General features: G+C 35.5%; 1 protein-coding gene across 15 annotated transcripts in view; it reads right to left on the reverse strand.

Annotated features, from left to right (window-relative positions):
* STRBP (spermatid perinuclear RNA binding protein) overlaps positions 1-14,959 on the reverse strand; it is a 124,597-nt gene that overhangs the window by 16,762 nt on the left and 92,876 nt on the right. For all 15 annotated transcript variants that reach the window (XR_011533578.1, XR_011533577.1, XM_070596400.1 and 12 more), the window contains 3 exons: positions 8,726-8,818; positions 8,107-8,306; positions 2,679-2,837 (listed from right to left, as the gene is read on the reverse strand). Coding sequence is in view for 13 of the 15 variants with exons in the window: in XM_070596400.1 (XP_070452501.1) it covers positions 2,679-2,837; positions 8,107-8,306; positions 8,726-8,818 (452 nt within the window). In the remaining 2 variants the exon portion in view is untranslated. The remainder of the gene's footprint in view (positions 1-2,678; positions 2,838-8,106; positions 8,307-8,725; positions 8,819-14,959) is intronic.

The raw sequence follows: 14,959 nt of genomic DNA on the forward strand, positions 1-14,959 counted from the left end.
AGCAGGAGGAACCATTTTCTAGGGCAATCAGGATAGTTTTCCTGAAAGTGACATGTGAACCTGACCTTAAAAGGCAAGTAGCAAACCATTATAAGGAGGAAACAAAGAAGAAGGGCATTCTGGACAGAAGAAACAGTGATGCAAAAACCCAAGAGAAGGAAAGAACATTGGTTTGGGAAATGGCAAGAAGTTCAGTTTGCCTGTTTAATGGAGTGAGGAGAGAAAGGTAGGACCTGATTAGAAACACCCTTTATGGAGCCAAGTCATAAAGGACTTTGTATGCCGTGAAAATGAACTCTGACTTTATCATGGATGATGGGGAGCCACTGAAAGACATTAATTTAGAAAAGTTCATGATTAGATTTGGGCTGTAGAAAAATCATTTTAGGAGTGGTAAAAAGAACTGCCTTGAGGAAGGATAAGACCAGAGGTAAGGAAGAGAAGCAATCCACATAAGAGTGTGAAGGCTCAAACAAAGAGAGGCTAGCACCAAAAATGAAACAAACCACAAAACACTACAACAATAATTTTGAGAAAAGACCCAAAGATTGAGGACTTTTTGAGGTTAGAGATCATGTCTGTAATTCCTCCACAGTAATTGTTCAAGAAATGAATGCCCAAAAGAATTATTATGTGTATAAACCTAATGGACAGCAAGATTAAGTACTCTATGCTGATTTGATAAGTGGTTGATGCTGTAGAAGTGAAACACTGGACAATTTTTAAAGACAAGTTTAATAAACATTCCTGGATGTTTGTAATAAACATCACTTCTTGAAGAGTTTTGTTTGTTTGTTTGTGAGGAAGACTGTCACTCAGCTAACATCTTTGCGAATCTTCCTCTGTTTTATGTGGGATGCCACCACAGCATGGCTTGACAAGTGGTGCTAAGTCCATGCCCAGGATCCCCCAAACCTGTGAATCCAGGGCCACCAGAGCAGAGCGCACAAACTTAACCACTACACCACCAGGCCGGCCCCTCTTACAGAGTTTTATAATCTGCATTTTTAAAATTTCAAGGCAAATTCCTAGTCTCTATCTTTGAAAGGTAATGAGTAATTTTTGAAACTAGGTCTATGGTAATCACTCTCTGCTTTCCGAATCTGAAATCTTTTATAAAAATGAGTCAAGATATAAAAATATTTGCATTTCTAATAAGTTACTACTACTTTAAATAAAGAATAAGGGCTTTCTGCCCCCCATTACTAAATTATACAGAAACAAACCACAGACCTACTCACTACCAAAACCTCCATATACTCATGTGGCTGCTATGAGCCCAGCCCACACTGCTCTCTCTCTTTCATAATTCCCTTTGAACTTGACAGTCAGAGCCTCATAATTAATGAGCTCTTTCTTCTCGTGGTATTTATAACACTGCCAGCAGAACATCTTGCCCCACCTGTGACTATCACTTGTGAATAACTGGTCTTCTCAAAAGCCAAGTGCCATGTCTTCTACCCTCCACAATATCACAAGAGTCAGGCATGGCTTCCACAGGCCTCAGTCCCCATCAGCCCCTCTACACTGGCCCACCTGGCACTTCTTAAACATATTACTTTCACAACTCCAGGTCATTATACCTTCTATTCCCAGAATGCCTTCTTTCCACCTCTTCCCCACATAGCAAAATCCTACTCATCATCTAAAACCTAGCTCACATTTTATTCCCTTTGATTTTACATCTGTGTAAGTTTCACAATCTCTTCCTCCCTGGAGCTTTTACATTATTGTATTCATTTTGTAATCATGGTGCTTATCAGATTACATTACAATTAGTTATAAACATGTCTTTTGTCCTTCTGGGTGAGGGCATCTTGAGGCTCTGGACACAATTTCTGCAGCATTTGGCAGTAAGCAGGTAAAAAAAAGGGGTTTAGAGACTGAAAAAAATTACAGTCCACTAAGTCCTCCATAAATACTAATTCTTAAAAATGACAAAATTAGAAAAAAATGTTAATGTAAGCTGTTGCAGTTACTTTAAAGCCAATTTTCCTTATGTAGACTGCAATAAACAAGGGCCCCACGAATTCCCAAATAGGCTGTGTATACTTGGTCCTTTGATTTTGTCCCATTCTATTGTCTGCGGCAATAAGCTCATAGGTCAGGACTTACTCATTGTCTGAAGAACATAACAGGTCAGGCTATTCCTTCATCAGGGCTGGACCAACTCAATGACGACCCACTACCCCCCAACAGCTTAGCCCAAACTTCAAATAATCCTTAATTTCCTCCACTAGATCTTTTGGTTTTTCGCTCTTCAGTTATTGCTAACACTCTTGATACATTATAATTGTGAAATGTTCAAAGCAACTTCCATGGCCAGCAAAAGGGAAATGCTAGTTAAATTAGGGTACATTCATATGGTTATGCAGTATATAGTTACGTTTACAGACATTTTTAGAGTTTAGTGAAAGAAAGATGATGTAAAACTGCATGAAAATATGATTGCCTTAAGAAACAAGATGTAAAACTTCATGAAAATACAATTGCCTTCAAAAAAAATACTTGTTGAAAAAAGACTGGATGGAAATAAACCAAAATAGCAATAATGCCTGCCTCTGGAATATACACGTTTGTATATGCTTTTGATTTTATTTATATTTTTCCATCTCTCTCAAATTTTCTACAATGAACATACATTACTTTATTCTAAGGAAAAAAATATATAAGTATACCTCTAAGGTACTGGAGGTTTCGGTTGTAGAATTTCCAGTATTATTGCTTGAGTTTGAAGACACTGTTTCATTTTTGCCTTCATTATCTGATTTTTCATCAGAACTCATACATTCAATATCTGCATCAAAGCCCGTTGGATATCCCATTGCCTGCAATACCTGCACAAACGATATTAAGATTCAGTTTTACTCAAACACCAGAGACCACAGAGAACAGACAAAATATTGAGAACAACAGTTTCAAATCCACAATATTGGAATCCATGAAACAGCTTGCAGGAAGAGCAAGATACTGCTAAATTTACAAATCATTGGTGAAACAAGCTTTACCTACCAGGGTATCACGATGGAAAATGGAAAGAACCTTCTCAGATTAATTAGGTTTAAATAAAGGATGACAGAAATGCAAATGCAAACCTGACATTGCTCCTGGTTCATTTAATTTGGAGGTGAGAGGTGGAGAAAATAAACAGCATAGCCAAGTTCAACCAATGAGGTGAGGAGAGAAATGAAACAGCACACTGAAAAAAGTACACTGGACTAGGAAGGAAAAGACCTGGCGTCTCATTCTAGATTTCTCCTTTGGTCCTCAATTCTCCCTGCAAAACAGGAAGACTTATTAGTTGACCTCTAAATTTTATGACTCACTCCATTAGGGGAAATTAGCACAGAAAGGGAATCAAGAAGTTTTCTTTACCTTGGAACCAATTTGTCTGTTAACTATAAAATAACATCTGAAGGTTTCTACTATTGACCTCTTTGCTTTCAACTTAAACTATAATTGAGACCTGAAAGAAAAGATTCAGTCTCTCTAGCTTGCTTCTCTATACTAAATGAACCAGGAACAATTTTAGGTTTGTATTTCCATCCCTGCCTCTAGAGGCCTGGTCACTTTACAGCATCCTCCAAGTTCATTCCTTCTCACATTTCTATTCAACACCTGGCATTTCTCACCTTTTTTAAAGTAAAGTTTTCAAAACAGCTGTGTGTGTGTGTGCACACACACACACACAAGCTTGCCTTTTAATACCTCCTTCCAGGTTATACTGATCTTTACATGTGATTATGTTCACTAGCAGGTTTTTTTGCAATTTATTTTTTTTATTCTGGTCATAATTAGTTTGTAACATTGTGAAATTTCAGTTGTACATTATTATCTGTCAGATACAATATAACTGTGCCCCTTCACCCCTTGTGTCCACCCCCCACCTCCCTTCCCTCTGGTAACCACTAAACTGTTCTCTTTGTAAGTTTGTTTATCTTCCACAAACAAGTGAAATCATATGGTATCTGTCTTTCTCTGTCTGGCTTATTTCACTTAACATAATATTCTCAAGGTCTATCCATGTGGTTGTGAATAGGACAATTTTGTCTTTTTTTATGGCTAAGTAGTATCCCATTGTATATATATACTACATCTTCTTTATCCAATCATTGGTCAGTGGGCACTTGGGTTGCATCCACATCTTGGCTATTGTGTTCATTAGCATTTTTACAAGCCTCTTTCAAACAGGTTGATATTGCAGTGTCAGTTACCAATTTAAAGGTTTATATCAGAAGATACAGAGATAGGTTTCTAAAGATCCTTGTCTTCATTTTGGCTTTTGACTAATGTTTTAAGTTGCTGGAGGGTAAAAGTGACATCATATTTCTTTACAATCCTAACTATAACTGTTATGGTAGCCACATGAATGAGAAGCCAGGCAGCCCCGCCTTTACAAACAAGGGCATCTTGTATAAAGGATTCTGTCAATACAAATAACAGTATTACTCTAAACAAAAAAATGAGCATAAGTAGAACTCTGTACCAAGAGAACGTGAAATCAATTCATCCAATTCATATGGAGAATCTGGCATTCTGTTAAACATTTCAAATCATAAATAAATTGCCTGTATTCACTGGGAATAAAACCAAGAACACTTTTTAACATCTTAAGTTCTAAAAGTACTCGGGTAGTAATTAACACTATGTACACTGACACAATTTGGTTATATCCTGGTCAGTATTTTATAAAGAAAACATATTCTCCACTGTCTGAGTCCTGCAAATATGCTCTCCCGGAGAAATCTCATCTTTGAGAGAATAGTTATCAGTCTGGAATTAACACTGGCTAACACAAGATGCAAGTCAAAAGCCAAGAATCACAAATAAATTTGATTTGTTTATTCCAATAAAAACTAACAACTTAACAAGTTAAAATAGTCTAACGTGAATTACTTAACACCACTTCTCTCTGCCCTTTTCTCACATAGAGGATTCATTTATTTACTTGTTATTGTAGCAACACATTTCAATACAGTTATAAAGTTTATATAACTGATGGATAACCGCAAGGTGTACAGTGTACTTGCAATACAGTGTAACTAACCAAAAAATTTCAAATTAACTCATTTTCCTATGAACACATATTCTAAGACTATTAACTAGCATATGCTACAGAAGTTTAAAAAAAAAAAGTAAGGAGTTCTCACACATCTGGAACCAAAGTTTGTTTGGAATCATTATTAAGGCCAAAAACCTGGTATACCAAAGAAAAGTGAGTTTCAAGTATCTGGCAAATAAATCAAACCTAATAAACACATCAACTAAGCTGAAAAAAATCACAAGATGATTCCTGGAAACAAGGTGACTGGGAAATCCACTATAACCAGGCTTTTTTCCTCCTGAAAGCGGGTGGAGGCTGAGAAAGATGATACCCTCAAAGACTAGCGAAAAGAAAATAGTCTACCCCATGGCTCTCCACTCAGAAGAAAGTCACATTCATGACTTCTTATGATAGAGATCTGATGGCTCCAAGAACCTGTCCAAAGAGCCTTCACTTCTTGTCCCCTTCTAGCTGATCTTTTCCCCACAGTGACTTAAGATTCTTTTCATGGACTACGTCTGATTATGTCTCTTAAAGGTGTCCTCTTTGAGGGACTCTAAGGAAAAAGGATTGGAAGAGGAAAGGGAAGATTGGCGACTAATCTCTACTACGTTAGGGTGCCTGCTGCTGGGCAGCCAGGCTCCTGCGGCAGGAAGTGATTTTTTTCTTATTTTGTTTTGATTTCATTCTCTGGTGTGATTTGTCTTAACAGGTCAAGACCCCTACCAAGCTACTGAGTAAGGAAAGCAAGGATTCTTATCCAGTGGGATCTACTTTCATAAACACATGTTGGATATAAAACTCTCTCTCAAACTCATGCAGAATCTGTAATATGCAGTATAAACTTTATGGATGGAAATTTGGCAATATATGCCTGACATATAATAGGAACCCCAATACATATTAAATGAATTAATGGATCATTCAAATGTACTTTCTTCTTGACTTAGTGATTCCATCTCTAGAACATATCTTAAGGGATAATCAGACTAGCTCAAAAAAGATGTAAAGCAATAAACTGGAAGCATCTAAATCTAAAAGGATTAGGTACATTATGGTGGATTGAGAATAATGAAATATTAGGCCATCACTAAAAATGAAAGAGATCTTTGTGATAAGCATTAAAAAATTCATAATATATTTTTAGATGAACAAAGAAAACATGACCCTATTTTAAGTACACATTTTGTATACACATTACACAGGTTCCACCATTCCTTATCTGAAAACCTTGGGGCCAAACTGTTTGGAGAACTCATAATTTTTCAGTTTAGAAAGCTAATACAATATGTTTATCATATATTTTCCAAATTCTTAGTGGGTTCTCAGGTGCTACCTCATTTTGTACAAAGAAAGAATTAAAATATTCACACTAAATGGAATTATAAAGACTAAAAATAGGCCCACATCAACTCAGGTCAGGTTTTCCCATCAAGTGAGTTTATATCAAACCAAGTGAAATATTTTTCATTTTCAGCACTTTTTGGATTTTGGAACTGCAGGTTGGGGGAGAGGAAAAAGGCTTGAAAAAATACATATCAAAATGTTAACAGTTATTATGAGAACAAACAGCTTCTAAATCTTGTCATATTGCAAAATTTGCCACTCTACTAACCTCCTCAAGCTGTATTGAACTGCAACTCACCATGAGGCCACTAGCTTCTACGAAAGATCATTGTAAGAAACAACCCTTAAACTGTGTCACTGCATCCTGGATGCCTTTACAGGATATCATTGCTACTCCTTTTCATGAAGACCTGCCAAGGAGAATGCCCACCTGATCTTATACCACAACAACTGTGACTCTCATCATCACCTGTCTGTTCTTACGACAGACAGTGAAATTAATATTTCACAAGTTTTTTGTGTCATATGCTAGAGAACTTAGATCTACGTTTGTGACTCATTCTCGGCATACATTATAGCTAAGTTACTAAACTGTATTTTTAGCCTTACTTCTGAATTCCCTTCTTCCCTCATTCTTGGTTTTCTTTTTCTGCCTCATTTTAAACTCAAACTACTACATCATACTTGAAGTACCTCTTTTGTAAACAAGAGAGTATACAGATAAAATTTTATATTTTTAGAGCTTAGTTATTATTTTCTGCATTGTTCTTATTACTAATTTATTCATTTGTCTATTTGTTGTCTGTCGCCCCATCCTATCTACACTAAAATGCAAGCTCCAGGAAGACAAGGACTTTGTTGTGTTCACTGCTGTATCCTTAGTATTTAGGATAATGTTTGCATCTTCATTAATAATATTTCCAAGATGGAATGATCACGAAAACAGACCAATTATATATTTTGCCATACTGTTAAATAACAGAACTTTTCTTAGTGAAAATTGATCTCATACTACATGATCTTCAACATTTTCACATTTGTCTGCAAGAAGTCAAATGTACTCATAAAAAGATTCCCGTATTTAGGAATTTTCTATAAACCTACATGCATTTGGTTGGTTCAACTCTGGACCTTATTCCCTATGGAAATATTCTGAAATACAGAAAAGGCAACATGCAAAAAGATAATGATCACGTATGTGACAGAAAAAAAAATCTGCAAACAGCAAAATATCCAATGATAGGGAAATGTTAAACAAATAATAGTACACCCATATCATGTTAATCATACAGCCATTAAAAATTATTTACAAAGATTTTAATAACATGGAAAAACACTGACGACACGTTAAATGAAAAAAATCAGAGGATAAAATTACATATACTCTGTGAGCCCAATGCAAAAAAATGAAAGAAACAAAAAAGACTGAAAGTAAATAAGCCAACATACTACATATAACTATTAATGATCTACCTCAGAGATATGTAACTGACCTATTTTTTATTTCTTTACTTTTTCTGTGTTCCCCAAATTCTGTATAATCAACACATATTATTTTACAACCAAAAAAGAAGAATCCTGTGATCCAGGGGTGACAAAAGTCTCTATGTTGTCATGAAAATCCTGAAAAATTATGTTAATTTACTATAGGAAAATAAGCACCTTATTTACAATATAAAACAACAAAGCACTGGTAAGTAAACTAAATACCATACCTTCACTGCTACGTGAAGTTTTGCTGTTTTCTTGGATGGTCCTGAGGCTTCATATGTTGTACCATCCACATCTACAGACATTGTGAAGACTGGGGCATGGACAGGGCCAGACTGAGATAAGAGCTTATACTGAAGCCCAGGCCTGATCTGATTCAGCCTCATTAGCGCATTCATAAGGTCTATTGCTTTACTATCCAGAACTGTTAAAGAAAGAGGAATGAGATCAGAAATTAAACCATTTTGCTTTAATTTAAGCATTTGTAAGTTCCTAGTGATCACTATAAATTTACCTTGTTTCAAAACGCATGTACAAATTAACTTCACAAGTAATTCTAAAATTACTTATGATGCTAACATCATTGTAAAAATAATATGCATTACTATAGCTATACATTAATTTTAGTTTGTCAATGTTGACATATCTTAAGCAATGAAGCTTGGAAACAAAAGCACGCTATTCAATCATCAGTTTCTCAGTTAAGATCTATTCTTAAAACTCTAATTCAAATCAAATTGATTGTTCACTTTTAATTTTTATATTCCTGCCTGAAACTACAAAGTCCTTTAAAGTCCTCAGCCCTTTCTAGTTTACATCTATAAGAATAAAGATTTTACACACTTTTCCTTAAGTTTCGCTTCATCTTTTTATTGGGATCTTTATCATCCCCTAATCCATCTTCAAATGGCCTCTTCAGAGCTGAAGACCCAGCACCTAAAAAAATCACGAGATTCATTATCAGTTAAAACAATGATTCTACTTAGTCTATCAAATGTATCTAATATGTTGAGGAAGGAAAATTCCTAGGAATCACAAGGACCATAGGACTCTTTCACTGACGACTTAAATTTCCATGTTTATAATCTTACAATAGCAAAAATTTACGAAGTGAATCTTTACAAAGCAATTTAATATTATCCCTTTTTATAAATATTTATTTTCCCATTTATTCATACAGACACATACAAATATCTATGCATATATTCACATTTGTATATGCACAAACAGAACATGTCTGGAAAGATATATATCAAAATATTAAAGGTAGTTATCTCTGGTAGTAGGATTTATTTTTACTTCTTTCAAATATTTCCATAATTTAACATTTATTACTGGTATAAATTTTTAAAGTCCTTATGCTTTTGGAAATCTGATTATTTCTCACACTACAAAATATTCTTCTGTCTCTTATTCGAGTCCCATTCAAGATTTTATTTACAGTTCATCTTCTCCATGAAGTTTTCTTCAGCATTTCTCTCATCTCCATTTTCTAGAAGTGTTTCTATGGTGTCAGAATTACCAAGTGTCACATGTGGTCTTGTGTCATTGCCTACTTCATATACAGAAATCTTGTATTTCCTTAGTGCTGTATGAAGTTCAAAGATATTTTCTCCCTGTCTTATATCTTATAAACTATCTAAAACAAGACTTAGAAATAACATAATGATTATGGAACGAAAACTAACTGAATTGGTATTATTCTTGGATAAATCAGCTCGTTAATAACACTGTCAGGCATAAAGCAGGAATTTCGCTGTCCAAATTAAAAACAATCCGAGAAAAACTCATCAACCTTTCCAAGTACTTTAAAGAACTCTCTGTGTCTTCAACTTAAAGAAGTTGGTTGTTAGGTTTTTCCTAAAGGAAAGTCATACTCAAGAGACTCATGCCACAAGGTTTCCAGATAGTTCTAGTGAAACCTTGTAATAATACTGAGATTAACTACATATTCTCTGATAATCAAGATTTACTGTCCCTTAGGGTAAACATTGACTTCAGCATTTGCTTGAGTCAATACTTACCATTCAGGTCAATCAATCTTGATGCTCTCTTCACAAGGCAATATCTGCTTCTATCTGCTTAGTATTGCTTAGAGTTATATTTGCATTACATAAAACTGTGAGTGTGCCAGTCTCCCAGAATGCAGTCTTTAAGAGACAAAAGTTAAAAAGGAACGATGTTTGTTCAATCACTCTCCCACTCATTAAGTTACATTAAAATCTGCTCCCTGATTGCCTGGAAATCACCAGTGGGCTTAAACGCACAAATCTATTCTCTAAATCCTCCAGCTACATGAACAGAGTTCCAAGGATTAAGCTTCATTCTACCATTCCAGCCACTGGAAAAGAGCTGTAAAATCTGGGGCTAATCATAACAGTAACCTGGGGGAAAAAACAGGCTTGCTTTATACAAATCAAGTCACTTTCAACCTCAACAATATTCTAGAAATGAGAAGTGATCATTTGAGAGGCAATAATTTTTAAAAATAGTATGCGAGTGCTTATCAAATGCCTGGCACTGTTTTTAATACTTTATGTGTATTAATTTATTTAACCACCATAAGCACCCAATGAAGCCTGTACTTTATCATCTTCATTATAATTTCATTCATGTATTCATTCAGCAACAAATATTAATTGAGCATTTCCTATGTGTAGGACAATTTTAGGTACTGGACATATATCAGAGAGCAAAACTATGTCTCAAAGAGCTTACGCATGATGGTGGAAACTAATTATAACATGTCATATGGTCCTGAGCACAATGGAAAAAAAAAGAAGCTTCAGGCAGAGGAAGTGTTGCTATTTTACATGTGGTGCTCATCAGAGAGGTATCACTGATAAGGTGACCAATTGATGAAGACGAAGACCTGAAGAAAGTAAAGTGAGCTATTTGGAGCAAGGGCCCCAGACAGAAAGAGGGCAAGCACAAAGGTCTTATGGCAGAAAGATGCTACGAAACAGCACAAAAGCCTGAGTGGCGAAAGTGACACTTTATGAGTGAGAAGAGGGTGGAAGTAGAAGATAAGAAGAAGCAATAGTTCTCAACCCCAGCTGTCACTAATTCACTAGAGGAACTTTCACAAAATATCAAAGTTTCACTTCCAGTATGAGAAAGTAAGTAAATCAAAAAGCTTTCCCGATGTGAGCGATGAGAAAAGCTGGACAAAATGTAGAATAAATACCTGTTCCTGAAAAATAAAGAATTACAGAGTCAAGATCTGGGAGATGAAGGAAATGCTGCACTGGGGGCCACATTTCCCAAGGAGCACCTTTCAAATCCAGAAGCAGCCACTTGGAACCAAATACAGTACTTTTAACAGGCAACCCAGGTCTCTGGGGTCAAAAACTGAAGTTCAAGTACCCCTATGAAGGGAAGGCCTGGTGAATCACCCACATGGTAGGTTGGGCCTCTGAAATGCCTTATACTAGAAGTAAGATGAAGCAGAAATAGTCTGCATCTTAGAAGGACTGAAGCCCAGATTCAAATCATCTTAATCCCTGACTGTATTGAAATGATCCAGGATGGTCAATTCCACTAGCCATCTCCCAGAAACAAACATAAATCCTCTCTGGAGGAAGATATAATTACTCTAGGCTTTAAATTTAAATTAAATTTAAATTTAAATTTTTCAGTTTAAGCCTCTGGCATTCATAATAACCAAGAACATGAAAAGACAATATATTGTGATCAAAAACCAAGAAGGAGCAGATGACAGAGACAGACCCAAAAGGGACCCAGAGGATGGAGCTTTCAAAAACAAACTTTATTAAAAAGAATGATCAGATGGTAAAAACAAACAAAGAAAAAAAGACAACAAGAATAATTTCTGGCAGAAAATGTGAAACTATAAAAGAGCCAAAATTCTAGAAATGAAAAATATAAATTAAAAACTGGTAGATCTGCACAGGAAATACACAATCCACAATAGAGGGGAATTTATATATCTCTCTCAGTAATTAAGAGAACAAGTAAACAAAAAATACAGTACAGGTGTAAAAGATTTGAACAACACAATGAACATATATGACCTGACATGTAAAGAACGTTCTGACCACCAACTGCAGAATATACGTACTTATTCAGAGCACAAATCATTTACAAAAACTGACCATGTGCTCGGCCATAAGATTAGTCTCAAGAAATGTCAAAGGAAAGAAATCATACAAGGATTTTCTCAGATCACCATAGAATAAAGGAGAACTCAGATCACCATAGAATAAAGGACAACTCAAAAATAAAGAGGTAACTAAAAAATCCTCCTTTGTCTGGCAATTAAGCAATGACACTTGATAACAAAGGGAAACCAAAAAATAGTTTTAACTAAATGATAATTAAAATACTAATGTCAAGAATGTGTAATGCACATAAATTTGGGCTTAAAGGAAAACTTACAGTCTTCATAGTATATATGATAAAATAAGAAGCTAAAAAATATCAATAGGCTAAAAAAAATATCAATAATGTCTTCATATATTTCAAAACGTTAAAAAAAAACAGCAAATTAAACCCAAAGGTAGTAAGGAGGAAAAGGAAAGATAAGAACAGCAATCAATGAAATAGAATATGAGCCCATACCAGAAGAGGATCAACAAAACCAAAAGCTGATTTTTTTGAAAATCTAGTAAAACTGACAAAGCTCTAGTGAGTGTGATCAGAAAAAAAAAGGAGGTAGGAAATGCATAAAGAGGACATCACTACAGACACTGCAGCCAATAAAAAGATGAGGCTCTTACAAACTACTTTATTTTTAAATTTACATGAAATGGACAAACTCCTATAAAAAACACAATTTACCAAAACTTTTATAAGAAGATGATAGTCCTATGCCTATTAACGAAATTAGATTCATAATTTAAAACCTTCTGACAAAGAAAACCACATGCCCAAACAGCTTCATTGATAAATTCCTCCAAACACGTAAAGAAGAAACATCAATCTTATACAAGCTCTTCCAAGGAACAGAAAAAGAAAGGACACTTCCCAACTCACTTTATCAGGCCAGCGTTAACTTGACAAAACATTACAGCAAAGGAAAATTGCTGGCCAATCTAACAGACAAAAATCTGTGTTTTTGTGAACTGCTCACAGAAACCTAAGCAAGACTGTTCACAGTAGTAGCTTTATTTGTAAAAGCCAAAAACTGGAAACAAACAAAATGTCCTACAATAGGTAGTTAAACAGAATCTGGCTCATCCATGCCATGGAATACTACTCAGCAATAAAAAGGAACAAACTATTGACACATTCAACAACTTGGATGGGCCACAAAATTACACTGAGAGGGAAAAAAATCTCAAAAGATCACATACTGTATAGCTCCATTTATATAAAATCCTTGAAGTGACACAATGAGAGAGACAGAGAAAAATTAGCAATTTCCAGGGTTTAGGGACAGTTGAGGGGAGAAGAATGGGTGTGACTGTAAAGGAGCAGCATGAGGGAGATCTTTGTGCTGATGGAATAACTGAATCTCTATTGCAATGCTGGTCATACAAATCTACACCTGTGATAAAATAGCATAAAACGTACACACACATTGTATCAATGTCAATTTCTTGGTTTTGATATCATACTACAGTTACGTAAGATGTAACCACTGGGAGAAACTGGGCGAAGGGTACATGGAACCTTTCTGTACTATCTTTGCAACTTCCTGTTAATCTATAATTACTTTGAGATAAAAAGTTAAGGGGGAAAAAAAAGGACTGTTGCTTTGTTGAGAACAGACAACAAGGGAAAGGATGGAAGTAGGAAGACCAGATAGGGAAGTTAGTGTAATAATCCAAGTGAGAGATGATGGCAGTTTAGGCCAGGATGGTAGAAGTGAAGAAGTTAAAGAAATAGTTGATTTCTGCACATACCTTGAAAATAAAACAGGCAGGATTTGCTGATGGTTTAGATATGGGTGAAAGCAAGAGAGGATTCAAGGGTGAAAGTTTTTGGCCTGAGCACACAGACAGAGTTTCCAATGACTGCGATGGGATAACTACGGAAAGAGCAGATTAGAGGTAGAGTAAAGGACAGGAACTTGGATTTTAGAAGTTTTATGTTTGAGATATCTATGAGACAATGAAGAGGTATTTGGACATCTGGGTCTGAGGTCAAGGGCTGGCAGTCCGGAATGGAGCTATAAATTTGGGAATCTTCAGTAAACAGAAGGTATTTCAAGACAAGAAACAGGTAAGATTTCCTAAAGAGTTGGTGTAAATAAAGAGAAATAGTCTGAGGACTGCACCCTGCGATACTTTAATAATCAGAAGTCAGCAGGATGGGGAAGAACAAAGAAAGAAAGATGAAGAGAGGGCAGTAGGGCTCGAAGAACCAAGAGAAGGTATGACCTAGAAGTCAAATGAAAAGTAGTATTCCATGTCAGAAAAGGTATCTGACAATATCAAGTGTTGTTGAGGATACAGTGCAATAGGAACTTTCACACACTGCTGGTGTGAGTGAAAATTGGAATGCAGAACCATTTACTAGATCATACACTGACTTACAGTAACTCCTGGATATATACCCCAGGGCCATGTATAATAACGCTCATAGTAGCATTATGGGTTGTTGCCAAAAAATAAAAAGAACTCAAATGTCCTTCAAAAGCAGAATGAATAAGCTGTAGTATATTCATAATGGATACTATATAACTACTAAAGTGAAAAAACTACAGCTATATGCAGCAACAAGAATGTATTCCAAACAATGCCAGACAGAAAGAAGTCAGTCACCAAAGATTAAACTCAGCACAATTCCCTTTCTACAAAGTTCTAGGCATTATTAAATTAAATTGTTTTGGAAAGCATACACAGGTGGGAAAACTATAAAGAAAATCAAGGAAATGATTATCAAAAACTCAGGAATGGCAGCTCACGGGGCAGAGAGGTGATGTGGAGGGATAGACAGATGGCTTCTGGAGAAGCTGGCAATGTTCTGTTTCTTAACCAGGGAGGTGATTATATGGAATTTCTTAACTTTTTAAATGGTATATTCTTATACTTTTCTATATATGTGCTATATCTCATAACAAAATAAATAGGGGAGAAAAAGTGTTCATCTGTGTGAAATGTTACTGAAAAG

The sequence above is a fragment of the Equus przewalskii genome, chromosome 26 (assembly GCF_037783145.1).
Source record: "Equus przewalskii isolate Varuska chromosome 26, EquPr2, whole genome shotgun sequence".
Lineage (NCBI taxonomy): Eukaryota > Metazoa > Chordata > Mammalia > Perissodactyla > Equidae > Equus > Equus przewalskii.